The sequence below is a fragment of the Diabrotica virgifera genome, chromosome 6, assembly GCF_917563875.1.
Source record: "Diabrotica virgifera virgifera chromosome 6, PGI_DIABVI_V3a".
Classification (NCBI taxonomy): Eukaryota; Metazoa; Arthropoda; class Insecta; order Coleoptera; family Chrysomelidae; genus Diabrotica; species Diabrotica virgifera.
In genome coordinates this window covers 75,683,843-75,705,727 of record NC_065448.1, presented here as the reverse complement: position 1 = coordinate 75,705,727, position 21,885 = coordinate 75,683,843, and the positions used below count along the sequence as shown (strand labels likewise).

At 33.2% G+C, this 21,885-nt stretch overlaps 2 protein-coding genes across 3 annotated transcripts in view; one reads left to right on the top strand and one right to left on the bottom strand.

Annotated features, from left to right (window-relative positions):
- Positions 1-21,885, bottom strand: part of LOC114339984 (uncharacterized) — a 1,283,677-nt gene that overhangs the window by 943,655 nt on the left and 318,137 nt on the right. The window lies entirely within an intron of this gene.
- Positions 7,279-18,743, top strand: LOC114333711 (uncharacterized). The gene is made up of 3 exons (XM_050652938.1): positions 7,279-7,541; positions 8,288-9,887; positions 18,627-18,743. Exons 1-3 carry the CDS (start codon positions 7,279-7,281, stop codon positions 18,741-18,743), a joined length of 1,980 nt encoding a protein of 659 aa, XP_050508895.1.

Below are 21,885 nucleotides of genomic sequence, written 5' to 3'. Positions count from 1 at the left end.
TGTTTTAATTTGATTGTGATTACTGGATATCTTCCGGTCCCGCATAAGCTTTAAAATATGCCGAAATATTGAAAATTCAACATTTTTTCATATTTTTGGAATTTGATAATTAATTGTTTTTTAAAAGTAATAGTAATCGTTTATATTCACACAAACTTATTGTAGGGAATTTAGGGGTTGAAAACTGGGATAATTCGAAGAATTGAATTATATTTAAGGAGGCCCGTCCAATGGGCAATTTGTCTGTTCCACTTTAATGAGCTGCCGTTCCGGCACCTCTTTGAACATCTAGATGGCAAAACAACCGGGCGTAGTACTTCAAGAGGACCAATCGGTGAAAAACTTGTTGCCTGTCAAAAACTGCCGGTAATTAACTTCCAGTCTATAGATTGTCAGATACCGGAGGTAGACAAAAAGGTTCTCAGCAAGGATCAACAGTACCTACTTGATATCTCCACTGCGATAAAATCTGGGACATGTAAAGGGGATTTGTCTGTACGAGATCCCGGACACTTATCACACTCGAGGTGGGTGACCAAAGCAAATAGAACTTTGCGACTTTACATAAGTGAAGAAAACCCCTCACCTGAACTTCAAGAGCTAGTTTTGTTTATCTTGAAATCGTATATGCCAATGTGGTTTGCTATCAAAAAAAGCAAAAACTTTACAGATGGTCCAAAGCTTGTTTACCAAGCAATTGAATCAACGAGATATTTGCCCGAGCCTTTGCTTGCTGTTATAAACCGAGTGATTGAGCGAAATGGTTATTTTTCCCACCCCGAAAATTTGATGTTGGCAATGATTGAGGACGACAATAAACTGATAAGACAGCTCGGACTTAGTCGAATTCTAAAGTCAAGGCAAATAGATTCAAAAAGGAAGAAAGTAAGGACATTCACACCGCCGAAAATCAACTTTGATGCTCAAGAGTACTCAGATATTGTCAACTGGATGAACTGCGACTTATCTTCTCCCCCACTGTTGGCCAAGGTCAGTGATGAAGAGATAAAATCGTACATCAACAGTGACTCCATCCTTAACTGGAACATTAATTACAAGAAATTCCCAGTTCACACACAGGCAGTTGAGCGTTGTGTAAAACTAGTGACGGAAGCTTCGGGCAGAGTTTGTGGCGCTGAAGCTAGAGACGGATTTATCAGAAGTACTCTACTGTCGCGATCAGCCATGCCAGACTTCGCCAGTAAATCAGATTTCAAAGTACCTTCTTCAACTACAAAATAGAGGCAATAATGCAGACAATTAACTAATAATTGTATATTGTACTTTTTTTTATAATAATACAGATATAAGTTGAAAGGTTCTATGCTCGTTGTTATTTATAATCCCTATTATGTCACTCAGTCATAACTAAAAAAATTCTGCTTGTATAATTAGGCTTATTTAGCAACCAGAAGTGTTTTTTAAAAAATATCGTAACTGGAACGATTTAAAACTAATTAAACATAAGAAAAAAAAATTCGTAAAAACTGTAAATTTCCAATATTTTGGCATACTTTGGAGCTTATGCGGGACCGGAAGATATCCAGTAATCACAATCAAATTAAAACACAATGTTCTTAGGGGCTATCTCAACGCATAAATAACTATTAAAAATTTTTTTTCACAAAATAAGAAAAATGAAGTTTTTTTAAAAAATAGTCAAACTTTAAGGTTAATGCGGGACCGGAAGATATTAAACGATTTTGAAAAAAATTTTTTTGTTTTGTTTCAAATTATAATTTGCAAGTTTTCCGCGGTATTACAAATAAAAAAACAATAAAAATTTTTTTCGGCCCACCCTACTGTCTAGTAACAATATTATGACAGAGATATTGCCAATTAATAAGGCTATAACGTGGTACAAAATCACTTAAATCGGACAACAGGTTTAGGAAATTCGAAACATCAAAAATGACCAAATTTTTAGTGGATCGATTTTTTTGCACCGCAGTGTATATCTTACGGATAATCGATGTTTTATGTATCTATGAAGATGTTGTTTATCTCACTACGATATATAGGTACCTGTAAAATATCGAAGTTTATCTCTGCAAACAACAAGATAGACCTTATTTTGTTAAAAAATAATGACAGTAATATAGTTCATAATTCAGTTTTACCGATAAAAGGTACTTTTTTCATGGGGATTTGGTGGGAGATCGTGCATGAATCGTATCACCTGATGTTGCGTTTTTTTTTTTAAGTTATACTTGTTTAGACACAAGAGTGAATTTTTACATTCCTTGGCGCATGCGCACTAGGCTGGGATTAAAAAGGGCAAAAAAATTTTTTTTGGGAAATTCTGAACGGGCTAGTAAAAAAAAGTTGTGTATGGTAGTCCTAATACTGTGTAACAAACATAGGCCGAATTAAAATATTTTTGACCGGGCCCCCGGGGGCATAAAAAAATTATTATTTTTTGCTTAATTTTTGGGGCGGGCTAGCGTCCAAAATATTAATATCGATGCTACTATCTCATTAAGAAATTTTCATCATGATTTAAAAAAATTTAACCAGCCCCCAGGACTAAAAATATAAAAGAGGGGTAAACAATTTAAAATAATAATAAAATAAACATATAAAATAAACATATAAAAAAATAAAATAAACATATTTACTTACTATTTTTGCGCTGTGAACTGTGCTGCTCTTTGCTTGAATCAATATTCGGCACGAAAGGTTGTTACATTGAACTATTATGGACATATTTAACATTATTTTGTATATTATTATTTATTTAACCCAGAACTCATCACAATGAGGTAGCTGCATTAGTTCAGGGAAATAAGGAAAAAAAATATCGTGTTGGTGACACATCCCCCTCCAGGCTGAAACCAAATTTTTCGAGTAATATGGTCATCTATAATAATAACCTATATGTTTCCTGCAGCCGATTTTGATGATATACATAGTTATAAACAAATGAAGATCAAAAAACGGTAAATTTTCGCTTTTTTCGTCTCTTACTAAAAAATTGGGCATTTTAAACAAATTTGAGAGTAATAAACTCATAAACCGTATAAAAAACTTTAATATGGCGTTCACTGAATATGTTTATCCTTATTGGTTACTTAGAAAATTGCCAAATAAATCATAAATTTTGAGTTTTTATAAATATTCATTACTTATGTAAAAATTAACTTAGAACCTTCTTATTACATGGAATGCTGAGACTTATGGTGCTTAAATTACACCCTAAATTCCAAAGCAATTGGTCAAATAGTTTAAAAGTTATTTAATTTGTTTATCCAAAATTAATTTTTTTTGCAACACTGTAAGTCAGAAAATGATGAAGTTACAGTAATATTTTGGATAGTTTATGAAAGAAGAAAATTTACAGTATTAATTTAATTTTAAAAAAAATGACAAAAAATAATTATAGATATTGCAAAATAATTTTGCAAAAACATGTGAATTAAAAAAATGGGGGGGGGGGGGCTTACTTTGTCCCTAAATGTCCTAGAACAGTTGTTTTTCTTTCTAAATGTGTATAAAAAATCAGTCTTTCTAAATATGAAAAAATAATTTTTCTACGGGTAACGGTTAAAAAGTTATTCTAATTGTTTTTAAGTAAGCAAAAAATGGACATGTTTTTGCAAAATAATTTTACACTGTTTAAAATTATTTTTTGTCATTTATTTTTAATTAAGGTAATAGTACAAATGTTCTTCTTTCAGAAACTGTCCGAAGTATTATTGTAACCTCATAATTTTCTGACTTATAGTGTTGCAAAAAAAATGAATTTGGGAAAAATAAATTAAATAACTTTTAAACTATTTGACCAATTGCTTTGAAATTTAAAATATAATTTAAGTACAAGAAGTCTCGGCATTCCGCGTAATAAGAAGATTCTAAGTTAATTTTTACCTAAGTTACGAATCTTTATAAAAACTCAATATTTATGATTTATTTTGCAATTTTCTAAGCAACCAATAAGGTTGGACATATTCAGCGAATGCCATATTGAAGTTTTTTATACGATTTATGAGTTTCTTACTCTCAAATTTGTTTAAAGTGCTTAACTTTTTGGTAATAGACGAAAAAAGAGATAATTTACCGTTTTTCGATCTTCATTTGTTTATAACTATGTATATCATCAAAATCGGCTGCAGGAAACATAGAGGTTAATAATATAGATGTCCATACTACTCAAAAAATTTGGTTTCGGCCTGGAGGGGGATGTGTCACGAGAAAAACCTTATTTCTCTGGACTACATGGCGAGTTCCACCCGCCCACTATGAGATGTACAGTGCCGGCAAAAAAATCTTTACATTGACAAATAAATCACCAAATTTGAAGACAATTTGCATGCGTTCTGTCTGCGTTTGGAGGGGAGAGTAGGAGAGGGGGGACAGCGTACTTACAACGGCAATTATCTGTAGTTTACGGACCACTTGGCTTATTTAGGGTATTCTGCGCGGTTGCACTGTAAACAGTTGGCTTTGTGCGGGTAGCCAGTGTTAAACTTATTCTCATTTACCGCGTAAAGTTTGAGATCGTCAAATTCTAAATTGAACTGACAAATATGGGTCGAAAGAAACTCACAAACGAGCAGAAGGTTCGTGCTTTAACGTTACTGGAGCAAGGAGACTCTGTAATTACCGTAGCACGTGACATTGGTGCTTCAAGAGGGGCTATTTATCAAGTGAAACGTTCAGCTGCAACGTTTCAGTTGATAAATAGCCCCTCTTGAAGCGTCAATATCACGTGCTACGGTAATTACATAGTCTCCTTGCTCCAGTAACGTTAAAGCACGAACCTTCTGCTCTTTTGTGAGTTTCTTGCGACCCATATTTGTCAGTTCAATTTAGAATTTGACAATCTCAAACTTTACGCGGTAAATGAGAATAAGTTTAACACTGACTACCCGCACAAAGCCAATTGTTTACAGTGCAAACGCGCAGAATACCCTAAATAAGCCAAGTGGTCTGTGAACTACAGATAATTGCTGTCGCAAGTACGCTATCCCCCCTCCCCTACTCTCCCCTCCAAAGTCAGACAGAACGCATGTAAATTGTCTTCAAATTTGGTGATTTATTTGTCAATGTAAAGATTTTTTTTGCCGGCACTGTATGTAATTTTCTGCATCGAAATTGATTTAGGGATTTGGGATACTATGAAAACGCAATTTTTATACCAGCCTTCCTATATTTTAAAATTGTTTTGACAGCAACCTCTCTAATACGTTAACGTGAATCTGTTAACATACAAATTTGAATGACTTTCGGGTGTGCAAATTAAGCATTGTCTTGAATAACTTTATTGATAATTGATGAGACAATACTCGAAAAATCTCTCGAGGCCTGTATTAATTTCCATAGATGCCTGGCACCATATTTTAATCTTGGCTAAGTTTTATCTCAAACCTCATACGAGAATATACTTGTCTTGTAATACAAACTCAGCTAAAATCTTAAAGCTTTCACAAAGGATCAGTTGTAGCTACATAAACTCTAATGCGGTTTGCTGTCATGAACCAACGTGTTTGTGCCATCCTGGACTTCTCTCTGCCAAACTTTGAGAACATATTCCATCTCAAATTATTATTATTATAATAATTGGAGAAAACTATATAATTATATAGTTCGAATAAATACTGTTGATCTGGACTTAGACCATTTTCGTTTACAAGAGGCAGGATAGCTTCTATGGGTTTACATTTAATAACAGGCATTTTTTAGCAATTGGAAAGAGGGGATCCAATCAGCTCAGAATATGAATAGGGACCTTTTGTGTGCGCATCTAGTTTTTGCAGAAAACATCGCAAGGCAAGTTCAGTAGCGTGCAACGGGAATACATTCCGCTGTAATGGTTTATGCACTCGCCTTTCTATAATTCCAATGATTCCACCTTCCAGCCGTATTGACATTTGTACCATCACATCACATAACACTTAAACTGCTTAGATCTATATTATGGCTCTGTAAATAGTAATAGATATTCCTTCGACAATATCTATGACATGAGAATGGCTAAGAGCTAAGTACCCAAAATATAAATTACCTGGTCCTTCGATTAAAGCTATATGGTCTTCAGTTTTCATAATTCGCCTCGCGTTTCCGAAGACCATGGTTTGATATTTTCTTTCATCACAGTATAGCCCTTTAATTGACTTGTTTAAATTTTTATTGTCGCGCTGGAGTTGCCGTCTGTTTTCCTTAACTCCTCTCCGAATTTTATTTTTGTCGATGACCAGCGTTGTATTATCTTTGAAAATTTAATTTAGATCTTCTAAAACGGCATTTAAAAGCTTATGTATTCTTTCCTGTCGACTGTATTATCGTTCTTTCGCTTAACAATATAATATAACAACAGAAGCTTTTTAAATAGCCCCTAGCATTTTTTTAAACAAAATAAAAAATTTTTAAGGGCCGGGGGCCCCGATTAATTACTTTTTAAACCGGCCCAAATTTGATATAGGATTATATAAATAGTAGTTCCAACTTTTGGCCACTAGCCTTGTACAAGAATTTGAAAAAAAAATTTTGGCCCAAAAAAAATTTTAAGGGCCAGGGGGCCCGGTTAGTTATTTTTTAAACCGGCCCAAATTTGGTATAGGATTATATAAATACTAGTCACAACTTTTGGCAACTAGCCGTATAGAAAAAGTAGAAAAAAAATTTTTCGGCCCGGTCTAATGCGCACACCGACAGTATGGTATTAGTCGCTACATCTTTATGTAGCGCAAATAAGGTGTGCGTGAAAAGAATAGATTATTAGTGTTTTTAGTAAATATATTTATTATAATTTTTATGTCTTTGGATTTGTCTTCCTCGGGAATAAGATATTTTATAATAATGGTAAGTATATTTAAAGTATTTTTGTATACTTCACTTGGTCTATTAAATTTGTCAGTATGTATGAGAAATCTTATAACCTGTTAAAGCAAAGGGAATATAAAAATACCAAGTTTCTTGTAAAAGGTATATATTAAAATACCCTAAATAAGGGTCACAATACAAAACGTTTTCGGATTAAGGAATCCATCATCAGTGTTTAAAAGCCCTAAAATTAAGTATAACCTAATTAAATGAGATAAAAGTTAAAATTGCTTAGTAATCCTAGATCAAACGTTATATAATGACAAAGTCATCACTTTTCTTTCTAACAACAACTTCATTCCACTAACAGACGATCCTTCAAAAAAGTTCATCAATAAACTTAAAGACAACCTGAAACCCTTTGCAGAATTTTTTTCAGAACAGTTTGCTCCCTTCTATAAAATACCAAGCAATCCTTTGACACCCAGACTGTATGGTTTACCTCAAAAAAGAAACATGGCGCCTCAGAAGAACGGTCGTGTTTACGACTCGGAAGTTAAGTGTTGTAAAAAGTGTTATAAAGTTGCACAAAGTGGTCTATTATGTGCGAATTGTGGAACGTTATCCCATAGTGGCTGCCTGAAGCAACTAAAATCGATCAAATATATCGATGATGAGACAGTTATATGCTGTGAGGAGAGTGTGAGGTTAAGTGATCCACCAAACAAAACCTTGGATAGTGAAGCTGACGATGAGGATCCGAGACAAACTGAAATAAGGTACTTAAAGAAAATTATTAATCAGAATGAAACAATAATATCAAATCAACAAATTACGATAAATTTATTGAAGGAACAACTAGATTTATTTAAATATATGCAAATAGCTGATCAGTCGCCATCTACAAAACAAAATACGAATTCAATCAACCATTCAAACAGAGACCCAAATTTTGAACGACCGAAACAGTCTAGCAGTAAAATATATCCAAAAAACGAAAACACTACACCCGCAAAAAATGTTGCTGTAAATGAAAGTCTAGTTGTTGATAAAGAAAGGAGTTCCCCAACAAAAACTCTATTTAAAAATAGTACCAATAAAAATAAACAAGTTGTTTCCTTAATCGAAAATAATAAACAATTATCAGCTGATATTTTAAGAATACAAACGGAGGCAAAATGTTCAGATATCATTAATTTAACAAACGATGAGAATTTGATAAATACTGAGAGTAAAAATTCGGTTCCAGTTCCAAATAATAATGGGCAAGAATGGAAAACTGTTAGGTATAAAAGAAGGAATGGACCTATTGTTATTGGCAATAATGAAAACTCTGAAATCAGTGGTGTCCCAAAATTTAGTCATCTTCATGTTACTAGGGTAAACCAGCATACAACGGCAGATAATCTTAAGAAGATGTTAGAAAAACACTTTCCAGAAGTGATATGTACGTCCTTAACGGCTAAGCATCCCAACATATATTCATCCTTTAAAGTCTCAATTTTTGAACAACATTTTGGTTTAGCGATGGACCCAAAACTATGGCCCGTAGGCTCTTATGTAAGCAGGTTTTTTATGAAGCGTCCAACACATACTCAAATAAAATGAAGGATGAAGAAACGACCGTTAACCCTCCATCAAATTTTCAAAATAACCTAATTCAACAAGGCACGGTAAGCATGTTTCATGTCAATTTACAGTGTATATCAAATAAAGTCGATATGATCAATGCTTTTCTTGCGGATAAAAAGTTCTATGACGTCATATGTTTTTCAGAGCACTGGCAAACTGAAGAAAATCTAAAATTAATTAACATCTCCGGCTTTTCACTAGCTAACTTTTTCTGTAGGGTTGAAAAGAAGCAAGGTGGCGTTGCAATTTATGTAAAAGAAAATCTTATGTATTCTTCTCTTAATCTAAATGAATATAACGTAGAGCAAACTTCAGAGTTTTGTGCAATTTATATACCTTCAATGAGAACCAATGTTTTAACTGTATACAGATCAGGTAATGGTGACTGTGACTTGTTCTTGGTGAATTTTGAGAATGTTATAGCATTCTTACTTAACAAAGCAGACAAACTGATTATACTTGGGGATTTTAATATAAATTTTAAAATTAAATCTGACTCTTCTTATGATATTCAAAATCTGTTAATGTCTTTTGGTCTAGAAATAACGATAAACGATTATACTAGAATCACATCTCAATCCAGTAGTTGCATCGATAACATTATGACTAACTTTTCTGAAAATATCTACAGGGTGGGCGTATTTGAACCTTGTTTCTCTGACCATCGAGCACAATTTATATCTATTGATTCTGATCTTAAAGTTGTTGACACTAATCAATCACTTCAACGGTCTATTACTTCTTCTGGTTTGCAGAAGCTTAAATATGCACTAGCTAGTACAAAGATGGACTTTTTCTATGACACCAATAACGATCCCGATGTATTGATGTTCTTTTTAACTGAAACTTATAATAACTTAATATTAAAGTTTTTTCCATTAAAAAAAGTACGACAAACTGCTAAAATAACACCCGTGCAATGGTTTAATGACGAATTAAGGTCTTACAGATCTAATCTTTCTCTCATTAAACACATGGCAGATGTCACTAAGGATCCCGATATTTTCAAACTATATAAACAACAAAAATATGAATATAATCGGCAGTTACAAAATGCTAAAAAGTCGGCTTACTCTGGTTTTATTACTAACTCCAATAATAAACCTAGAGACTGCTGGAAAATATTAAACTTCGAAAGAGGCAATACAAGATCCAGTTCGGTACAACCAGATCTATCTCCAGACGAAATAAATCAATTTTTTATTACAATCGCAGAGAATATAATTACATCCCTTCCCACTATTAATAACGATATCCTCTTCAGTTACAGAAACTATCCTTCCCCGAGTAAGTCCTTTTGTTTCCGACCCGTTGTGGAAGATGAGATCTCTCAAATAATTAAATCTCTTAATAATTCCAACTGTAAGGACGTTCACGAAATTAATAGCAAAATTTTAAAAGAAACTCACCAAATAGTTTTAACACCTTTCACTCATCTTATTAACTTAATTTTATCAACTGGAGTATTTCCAGAAGCACTAAAGTACTCAAAGGTACTACCTATCTATAAAAAAGGTGATTCCTCGAAAGCTGACAATTACAGACCCATAAGCATTGTTTCTACATTCGGGAAAGTGATTGAAAAGGTGATCAAACAACAATTATATTCTTATTTTGAGTCTAAAAGTTATTTTAGCAACTCGCAATATGGATTCAGAAGTGCTCGTTCTACTACAAACGCGGTATATAATATTGTGAGCGAGGTGATTGAGGGGCTTGAACGTGGCAATCGCATAGCAATTTCTCTCTGCGATTTGTCGAAGGCTTTTGACTGCGTTTCACATGACATTTTGCTCCACAAATTAAACTATTATGGAGTCAGAGGTATCCCTCTTAAGCTTATCTCTTCGTACCTATGTGGTAGACACCAGGCTGTATTCTCTAAAGGTTATCTCTCCGATTTTCGACCCGTAAAACATGGAGTCCCACAAGGTTCGGTCTTGGGACCTCTTTTATTCATTATATATGTCAACGATTTGCCTCATTTCATATCTCCGTACAAATCAGTACAATTTGCGGATGATACGACATACATAATATCAGGTAATAAAAATGAGGATTTAAAAATGGCTTACGAGGAAGTCTCTGATAAATCTAGCACATGGTTTGCTGCGAACAAACTAAAACTCAATACTGAAAAAACGCAGGACTTGATTATATCTGCAAGTGGTTTACATGGCGATCCAGATGACAAAGACACTGCTAAACTATTAGGAATAACCATAGACAATCGATTGAACTGGTCGGCTCATATTTCACAAGTAAAGGCGAAGCTGTATAGTTCATTGTTTCTTATTCGTCAACTAGCAAGGGTTGTCAACTTTGAGACATTGAAGGTGACATATTTTTCTTTATTTCACTCACACCTAAGCTATGGATTAATCTTATGGGGCAATTCAACAAATGCTCTTCAAATTTTCAGGATGCAAAAGAAAGCTATCCGGATTTTAGCAGGGGTTAGTTATCTGGAACATTGCCGACCTCTCTTCATCAAATTAAAAATTATGCCGCTACCCACTCTGTTGATATATCAAGTTCTGACTGAAATTCACAGAAAAAGGTCCCATTTAACAAAGCAGTCTGATGTTCACGTTCACAATACGCGATACTCTCACTATTTACGAACAAATCGCTCTAGATTGCGTCTTTCAGATAAAAATTGTCTTAATTATAACTACTACAATATTTTACCAAAAGATATTAAACAGCTAAGCTGTAACAGTTTCAAAAAAGTAATAAAAAGGTATCTGTTGAAACATTGCTTTTATTGCTCGGAAGAATATATGACTCATTGCAGAACATCTACTGAAATGCTTACCGTGACACAAAATATTTTTTGTTAATCTATATTCTTGTTTGTGATACATATTTATAAGTTGTGTTTTATATTTCTGTTTTATATACCTTGTGATTTTATATACCTTGTAATTTTTATATTCCTTATTTTGACTTTGTAATTTTGACTTGCTACAAACAATTTTTTTTTGTAAAGTAGTTAAATAAATCTATCTATCTATCTATCTATCTACCTAAGATACATAAAGAGGGCATCCCCATCCGTCCAGTTGTTAGCTTCATAAACACACCAGTATCTATCTTATCAAAATTCATATTAAATCTCATTAACAACTTGACGAATTTCACCCCTCGCTTCTCAGTCAAAAACACCATTCAACTAGTCAACAATCTCCAACAAATAAACCTTCGTCCCAACATTACTATGCTTTCACTTGATGTTAGCAACCTTTTCACTTCTGTCCCTAAACTTGAAACTATTAATCTGGTACATTCTCTTCTAAGAGCCAACTCTATTACTACGTCTACTACTAATTCCATCATCCAATTACTACAATTTTGTCTAGCTCAAGACTTCTTTGTATTTAATAATAAATTTTATAGACAACCTGATGGCCTAGCCACGGGTAGTTGTTTATCCCCTCTCCTAGCTGATATTTTCATGGATCATTTAGAATCCACTCATATCATGAAAAATCCGGAAATACTCCATTGGTTTAGATACGTAGATGATATTTTGCTTTTCATTTCCGGTAATTCTAATTCAGCTGACCTATTGCTTTCTAAAGTCAATCAAATCCACCCTAACATCAAGTTCACTATGGAACTAGAATCTTCCCAATCAATTAACTTTCTTGATCTCACTATTACCAGATTAGATTACCATTTCGATTTCAGTATCTATAGGAAACCAACACAGACTGATCATGTCATACCTTTATCTTCTAACCACCCTATGTCACATAAATATGCAGCTTTCCATAGTTACATCCATAGACTTGAAACTATTCCTTTATCACCATCAAACTATGATAAAGAACTTAATATTCTTCGTCAAATAGCGTTCAACAACGGTTACGATCCTAATATTGTCTACAAACTTATTCAAAAGAGACACCTTAGAGTCTTGAGAGAGACTGCTTTCCCTAGAGACTTGACCTTCAAACCCTCATATGCTTCCTTACCATATCTTCATGAACGTCTTTCTGGAGACATTAGATATATTCTTAAAAGAGCAGTTGATAATACTCATATTTCTTTCAAAGTGCCCAACAATCTGGGACAGTGTCTTACCAATTCCAAAGACCCTATCAACTACATGGATCGTAGTGGTGTGTATAGATTACAATGTTCTGATTGTGACGCTACATATATAGGTAGGACCTGTAGATCCTTATCTTCACGCTCCTTAGAGCACACCAAAAGAGAAAACACTTCTACTTTCTCTCAACATCTTGTAAAAAACAAACATACCCTTAATATCCCAGAAGATGTCTCGTTATTACATAATATTTCACAAAAAAACTTCCTAAAATTGGACCTGTATGAAGACTTAGAAATAGTTAAAGAGAAGCAGACGAGTCCTAACTGTGTCAATCGCCATGTGTCATTTAACCGAGATTTTCAACCCCTACACCGTCAACTTTTTTCATAAACCACATCAGATACAATTTCCTCTTCTCTGCTACACCATTCATGACGACCACATACATCTATTTCACTCCCAATTGTCGATAAGCAACATCTTACTTTAACTCTTTAATATTCATTTGTACCTCATCCTCTTACATCCTCATTATTTCACACCAGCTTTAATTTTCCAAAATTTAGCTCCTACATCACATATACAACCACATCCATCAGAATTGAGTCTCATTCCAGCCACCTGTCTTCTTAGCCTCATCTCATAGCTTATAGATTAGATAACTATTATTTCATAACAACACACTACACATCTTCCATGGTCCAATATCACAATATACTCTGTCAGACTTCTCATACCGTCCTACTCCCCCCCATATTTTACAACCATTTCATTTTTAACCAATTTGATGTCAGGACTCTGGAGGACTCAGTTTCATCAAGTTAATTTAGTCTCATTTTCAGATAAAAATCAGATAAAAACAAAACAGTATTTTTACAATTATCATATCACTTTTTCTATCATTATACAATTTATGTGGGGTCGACTACCAAGAAAGTTATCAGTCATTAAACAATTATCATTTCATCAATACTCTAAAAATCGTACACATATGTACACATTACATACTATTTTGTGTTCCTAGTATAAGGCCTTTACCATTATTTGTCTAATCGTATTGACAATTTTATACCACCAATACAACACCTATTGGTATTGTTGACTGCATAACTTCCTGTAACGTAAACATTTCATTTCCCTATTTTGAATACTTAATTAATGCATTATTTTTAGAATAAAATCTTTCATATTTTGTGAACATCTTTTATTTTACTATTTGTAAATTTGATACTGTTTTTTATCTTAAAACATTTAAATTAATCTATAATGTTGTGGCTGAAGTAATATTACAACTAGGTTACATTGACAGTTCTTGATGTCATTTTGGGATGCTCTTGAATTCACTTGTCAGTTGGCCATTGAAATCCAATATGTGAGGTTTTCGCCAAAAAAAGTTCCAACCACGTGGAGAGAGTCCTGTGTTGCCCTGGGTAACATCCAGGTTTATCTATACCATCCAATGAATTTTATATAAATATGTAAAACATCCTTATTATTTACATTTAAAGGGTTTTTACCCGATACATTTTGGTGGCTCAGGCATGCAAATTTTGTAAGTATGACCTCTTGTTCTTGAAAACCTCTGTCAATTTTAACTTTTATCTCATTTAATTAGGTTATACTTAATTTTAGGGCTTTTAAACACTGATGATGGATTCCTTAATCCGAAAACGTTTTGTATTGTGACCCTTATTTAGGGTATTTTAATATATACCTTTTACAAGAAACTTGGTATTTTTGTGATTTATGGTATACAGCCAGCTACAGGAAGTTTATTTTCCTCCTGGATTTTTCAAAGGGAATATAGCACAGTGGTAGAGAGTGTGACCGGAGATCGAGAGGTCCCCGGTTCGAATCCTTGTGTTTTCTATTTTTTTTATTTTTGGTATTTTTTAATAAAATTTTTTGGAAACTAGTAAGTCAAAATTAGTTTAATCTTTAAATAAAATACAAATAACCTGTTGAAAGTATATTTATTTTGTTGAAATCATATAATAGAAGTATAACTTTTTACGTGCGTACAAAGTACACACACATTCTTTTTTTCAGTATTGTTTGACATTTCACCTTAAGGTACGAATCCGACAATGTCTGTAGACGGCAGAAGGCAACTAAAGACGGCAGTTACAGTTGTCACCGCATGAGAGACGTCTTTACTTTGCACTATTAATTTGTATAATTATAAGCAACTGACGTTCTGCCCGATAACAATTGCAGTTAGATGTCGGAATCAGTCTCATACAAATTATTAGTGCAAAGTAGTGACGTCTATAGAGACCTGGTAATAATATGAAAATTTATTTATAATTTATATTTTTAGGTATATTTTGAACCGTACTAAACAAGAAGCCACATCTCGATAAAAGGTGCCTTATCGAAAAAATGCTAAGAGGCAAAAAAGTTTTAAAAATACTGTGTTTAACTAATAATACCGCAATAATAGTTTAATTTGAACGTACACATACATTTGGGGGGTTTAAAGTAGGGATGGCGGCTTTTGACAAAACACCGGTTTTCGGTTATACCGGTTTTTTTTGCTTACGGTTTAACCTGGCGGTTATAACCGGCCAAAAAAACCGGTTTTTGGAAAAACCGGTTTTTGGTTTTTTTAATCCAATGGGTTACAAAGTTACATTTACAATACACTTTAGTTTGCGATACTCCATTCGACTCGATATCAATATGATCAAAATTAGTACATACTATCAGAATGTATTACATGTATTACTTTTAACACGTTTGTATATTTGTAGAATAGATACATTTTAACTTATTTAATACTTCCTGTATGAGTGTGTCGATTTGAAAACGGAGCGAAATTCTTGGAGATTCGTATTCGTAATCAGTAATTCCATATTCATAGTCAGAGCATTATTTTTCGTAATCTGAAAAAGTCATTCACCCACTTTCAATGTCAAGAGTTAAGTGTGAAAAATAGATGATGTTTGCGTCTAATTCAACCAGATCACTTCTTATGTAAATATTATGATTACAAATACCTTTTCAAGGAAATATTATAATAAAACTTATGGCTGATGTGAGATTGCACTTTCAGTTTGCTTTTGTATTTTATAAAATAAAATAAAATTTGAATTATGGTTTTGTTTGGAATAATTACTTGAGAATAATAATTATGATTGGGATCCAAAATAATACCTAACCTAATCCTAATCACCGTAAAACCGGTTATTGCGAAGTAAAAAAACCGGTTTTAGGTTTAAGCCGGTAGGTTTTTCCCATCCCTAGTTTAAAGGAACGAAACCGCCATAAAATTTGTATGTAAACATATTAAAGAAGAAGTCGCATCTCGATAAAAACTGGCTTATCGACGTAATACTAAGAGACAAAAAAGTTTTAAAAACATTGTGTTTAACGTATGGTATCTAATGGTACGTAACTAATAAATCACAAAAATAACTTAATTGGAACGTACAGAAAAGTTTGGCGGGATTAAAGGGAACAAACCCTTATACAATTTTTGTGGGGTATACAATGTTCCTGCCATAAGAATGCCAAAAGTCCATTCTCAATAAAAAATCTATAATATTTTCGATATATTGGAAAAAATCGAATATCATTTTGTAACTTCAAAGGGCTATAACTTTTTTTATGTGCACATTTGTACTAAGGTAAGTTAGGTTCAGTCTAACTATTGTTGGTCCCAGAATATGGGATTTAATTTGTGAACTGTATATATTTAAAACACAAATCAGTTATGATCAAGTAAATTGAATAAAATTTCTAGGAGCTTTAGATATTTGTAGAGAAGATTTTAATGCAAATGAGCATTATTGATAAAATATACGTCAAGCATCGAGGCGGGAAACTGAATAAGACTCGAACGGGAATATAAAGTAAGTATGTAAATTAGATGAAAATGTGGGATCGTATTATAGCAACAAATAGTACAGATACACCTTAGCTTTAAAGGCAAAGTTTTCAACCTAATAGAAATATTAAGAATATTAAAAAATATTAAAAAATATTCCTAAAAGATATTTAATTGAAAACTTATTGGCCCATTTTCCTGGTAACACTTCCATGGCTTCTAAAAATTGCAAGCCAGATGGATGCTGAAGCGAAGAAGACAAGAGGGAATTCAAAAACTTACAATTCACGACCCCGTCTGCTCAGCTGGTAAATTCCAACGGAAAATGGACCTAGTTACTCAAAGGAGTAAATACCAATATGAAAATAAAATAAAAGTGTATTCCATTTTTATTCAGTTGCAATGCGAAGGTAAAGCTGTCTTATTTTTAACATAGAACAGGGAGCGCAAACCAGCACTCTAAATCGACGATTTTCGACTCTAATTGGAGTCATCATCAGAGAGGTGTAGGTTTGCTGCTCTCTGCCCGAAGTGATAAAACTCAGAGACCTTGTCCCCGCGTTGCAACTGACTTAGCTTAAAACTTACCTGTTAATCTAAAATAGACGATTAGACAAATATTCAACAAAAATGTAATGTGAATATAAATTATAAGTATATATTCGATGGTAAACATGATCTTCACAGATATCATATCACAGATATCGCCGCAGCAGCTAGGCGATATGTGTGGATTTAATTAAGAACTTGATTTAGGTAAAAGCCTTAATCGTATGAAGCCACGTACCTATAGTAAGGCAAGACTTGAGTGAATACAAAATTCACAGAACGACAAAGATACATAGGTGCAGAGACATAATGAAAGAATTAATTACTAATAAAATAAAATAATTTAAAAATAAATAACCATTTTCAATTTCGTTGCAAAACGAAAATACAGCCGCACCATATTCTAGTCCAATCAGAGAGTACAGCAAGCACCTCTACTGGGTTCGAAACTTATTAGTCTCTCATCAGAAGGCACATATGCTGCTCTCTCCGATCCAACCAAAACAAATCCCGGCGTGCAGTCACGGATTGCAACGAACGAAATGGCATAGATGCCCTTGCGGCAACTGCTAGCAAATGACTAAGTTTTTAATCCAATGGCATATAAAACAACATAATGCTATTTTACATCGCACCAGACTGAAAACAATGGGAACCTTCTCTGGTTACACCTCCGCGGCTTCTACAATTTGCAAGCCATACGGATGCTGAGACTAAGGAAGATGAGGGAATTTTACAATTTATAATTCAAGTCCCATCTGAGAGACTAATAAGTTTCAAAACAGGTAGAGGTGCTTGCTGTGCTCTCTGATTGGACTAGAATATGGTGCGGCTGTATTTACGTTTTCCAACGAAATTAAAAATGGTTATGCATTTTTGATTTACGTGTTTACTGATTGGAGTATGAAGGGAACCATTCTCGTTGGAACTTTACCGAGCTGAGCAGATGGGACGTGAATTATAAATTGTAAAATTCCCTCATCTTCCTTAGTCTCAGCATTCGTATGGCTTGCACATTGTAGAAACCTCGGAGGTGTAACCAGAAAAGGTTTCCATTGTTTTCAGTCTGGTGGGATGTAGAATAGCATTATGTTGTTTTATATGCCATTGGATTGAAAACTTAGTCATTTGCTAGCAGTTACCGCTAGGGCATATATGCCATTTCGTTCGTTGCAATCCGTGACTGCATGCCGGGGCTTGTTTTGGCTGGATCGGAGAGAGCAGCATATGTGCCTCCTGATGAGAGACTAATAAGTTTCGAAACCGGTAGAGGTGCTTGCAATATGTTGTTTTATATGCCATTGGATTGAAAACTTAGTCATAAAATAATTTAATTCTAAAGACATAATGAAATAATGACGCCGCCGGAATTGACGAATTTGCCGACATCGACAGTTTCTAAATTTTTATGACCAACGAACCACTCTCTCTAAAAAATTATCAGAGTATAGTAAACGAGGTATTTGATTTGCAACTCGTACCATCAGTAGATTCTGTTCAAATAAAACAAAAGTGATGACAAATAATTAAAATACTTATCACAATAGACCTAGATGGAATCACATGGCAGAGGGTATTCAATAGTTGTATTCTACAAGTATTTTTCCTATGGAATGGAAATCGTGATACTTACATAATTATCCCCATACACTAAGAAAAACACAGTGGGCCATCGAACGAGCTAATGTTACGAGTATTCTCTAAGAGAACATATTATATATCAAATGAGGACGTATGAAGCAGACTTAAGGTGGAAGAATTGGAAGAATTTCACAAATAAAATAAACTTAATAGGACTTGTGGTACGACAAAACAACGAAAGGTGGACAAGAAACTTTGTACATTGGAGACCACAAAAACGGTGACTATACAATATCCAAGCAACAGTTGGGAGAAATTGGCACCAAATAGCACAAAGCAGATAAGAGTGGTCTCCAGGAGTGGACTCAAACAGGCTGAAGAAAAATCTTTTAACGTCTTTTGTCGATAGTTGCTTTAGTTGCCTAGAGTATTTGTGTATGATAGTTTCTTTAAAAATTACACTGGTTTTAAGACTTTTTCGATTTCAAATTCCTGATTTTTCTTTTCCCCAAGAAGAATATTATCTGCTTTCACTCTTTCCGGAAAATTTCCTCCCTCTGTGTTTCCGAAAAAAACTAAAACTGCGAATAAACTACACTTTACATTAAAAGTCTAAGAGAAATTGGTAGGGTATTACTTATATTCCATTAACTTTAATGGAACTATAACAATTCGACTAACTTTAATTATTGAAAACCAACCAATGGGTGTTTTTAATCAATGCCTTAATCGAATTAATACACTGTACACTTGACTTTAATTAACTAGTCTAATTGGAGAATAAGCCACAATGTAACTTAAAAAAAAAAGAGTTTTATTAACGTTTCGACTTCCAATTCGGACGTCGTTGTCAAAATACAAAATATTTTGTATGCAACGTGCGAATTGGAAGTCGAAACGGTAATAAAAATTATTTTTTTAAGTTAAATTGTGGCTTATTTCCCAATTAGAATAGTTAATTACAAAAATGCCACAAAGAAATATCTTCAGAACAATACTTGACTTTATAGACCAGGGCGGATCTGTGAAAAAACGTCTATTTTTGGATGTGCGAGGTGGCATTCAGATTTTTGCAGATAAAGTTAGGTGAAAACTTCAATAATAATAATTGACTTATGCTCCTTCTCAAATATGCCCGGAACATTAATAAAAAAATTAAAATATTTAAAAATTTCGAAAAGCATCACTTTTTGTCTACTTTTTTGCTTATAACATTATAGTATATTAAGTATGGAGAACGGTAAGGGTATTATATCGATCGAAGACAATTGCCGGATCGGTTACCCTTAACGTTCGACATGCTTATAACGTTTTTTGCACGATTGATACCATTATAAATTATAAAATTAAACATTTTCGTCATATTGACTAGTTTCATTCATTTTATCAAGATAGATACTTTGGTTGTTAGGTAGTAACTAGGGTGCATAACAACAATGGAGAATTGAGTTTTTATTTAGTTGTCAATAATTTGAAGTACAATTTTCATTATTATAAATTAAAATATGAGCGAAAGTGAATTTGAAGAAATTGAACGGGCTTGGGAAGAAGGGTATTCCGCAATTATTCCCGAAAAATCCAAAATCCGTTATCAAAATACCTACCAAAGTTTTAAAAAATGGTGCGAAGGCAAGAATTTAAGAATCGAAGAAAAGACTCTATTGGCATATTTCGTTCAAAGACATATGCAGTTGAAAGCTCCTGGAAGCCTCTGGGCAGAATATTCAATGATTAAATCCACCGTTTTTCTTTATGATGGCATTGATATTTCCAAGTTTTCAACTTTGATCGCGTATTTGAAGAGAAAAAATGTTGGCTATAGGCCTAAGAAAGCGAGCATTTTTACACGGGAGCAATTTGAAAAATTTCTGATGGAAGCACCGAATGAAGAATTTCTAGTTCACAAATAATTTAACAAATTGTACCATAAGTTTCAATATTAATAAATAATTCGTTAGTTTTCTTTACTCTTTCAAAAAATAAATTAAAATTAAGAGATTTTTTAACTCGACGGTAAGTGAATTACTTACCGTCGAGTTGGAGTACTTACCGTCGAGTTGGATTACTTACCGTCGAGTTGCTAGTAAATGTCACCTACTGACATAAAATCTGTCACGGTAAACAGTCAAAAATGATCAATCGTGCAAAAAAACTATTAACTTTGGAAGAAAGTCGTAGCGAAATAAAATAAAGACAATTTAATTTTGTACGATATATGACTGCTTAAAAATGTCTTAAATTATTACCCTTTCTGAAAAATAGCAATAAATAAAAAATAAGGGGGCAAAATAAGCCTGTTTTTATTCAATGTTTTTAACCATTTTGGTTGCAGTAAGAACCTTCGTCATTGGCTTAAAAAATTTTTATAACATACATAAACCGTCCACCAAATTTCATTAAAATCGACCTGATAGATTTTGCATAATAATTTTAACATCGAAATTTTTTTAAAAAAGTTCAAATTTTTTAAAAACTTTCTGAACAAAAAGTAGACCATTTAGAGAAGTTCGGTATTTTTTTACATATAAAGAGGCTCTCTACCTATCTAATGCACTTTACAGAATCAAAATCGGATTATTTAAACGGCCTCAGCACTGTTTTAAAATTATAAACAATTTTATGGCTTATAAACAAATTAGTCCTGTCGCCAGGGGGGGTACAACGGCCTCCTCTATCCAGATGGACTTACCCAAGTTTCTTTTTACTTACCCAAGTTACCTTTTACCTTCCTGTTTTAGGACAATAGTAAAATGTATTTCGAATTAAATAAATTATATACATTCTTCTTTTTGTCTCAATTAATTTACAACCTTTTCAATGAGCTAACACACGACCCTTATTCTCATTTAAAAAAATCATCGATTATGTCATCACACTCAGATGGATGACGTCATTAGTATGATATATATGCCAAAAATTATAATTTAAAAATAAAAATCGACCTGTTTCGGGATTTATCTCCAGAGTCGTCCATTCTCGAGAAAATGAATTTATTCCAACTGAAACGTCCTCACTGCATTTGTTATAAGCCAAAAAATTGCTTATAACTTTAAAACAGTGCGGAGGCCGCTTAAATAATCCGATTTTAATTCTGTAAAGTGTATTAGATCGGTAGAGTGCCTCTTTATGAGCTAAAAAATTAGCAAACTTCTAAAGGTTCTACTTTTTGTTCAGAAAGTTTTTAAAAAATTTTAACTTTTGTAAAAAAATTTAGATTGCAAAATTATTATTCAAAATGTATTAGGTCGATTTTAATGAAATTTCGTGAACGGTTTAAATATGAAGTAAGAATTTTCTAAACGAAAAACAAAGGTTCTATGTGCAACCAAAGTGGTTGAAAAACATTGAATAAAAACAGGCTTTTTTGCCCCCTTATTTTGTATTTATTGCTATTTTGCAGAATGGATAATAATTTAAGACATTTTAAACGAGTCGTGTATCATACAACATTCGATTATCTTTATCTTATTTC

What these genes read in the sequence shown, in the direction of transcription:
- LOC114333711 (XM_050652938.1), top strand. Translation starts at nt 7,279, where the DNA reads ATGGCGCCTCAGAAGAACGGTCGTGTTTACGACTCGGAAGTTAAGTGT. An exon ending in CCGAGACAAACTGAAATAAG is followed by an intron (nt 7,542 to 8,287) that starts GTACTTAAAGAA and finishes ATTTTGGTTTAG; the next exon opens with CGATGGACCCAAAACTATGG. An exon ending in AAGCACTAAAGTACTCAAAG is followed by an intron (nt 9,888 to 18,626) that starts GTACTACCTATC and finishes TAAACTTAATAG; the next exon opens with GACTTGTGGTACGACAAAAC.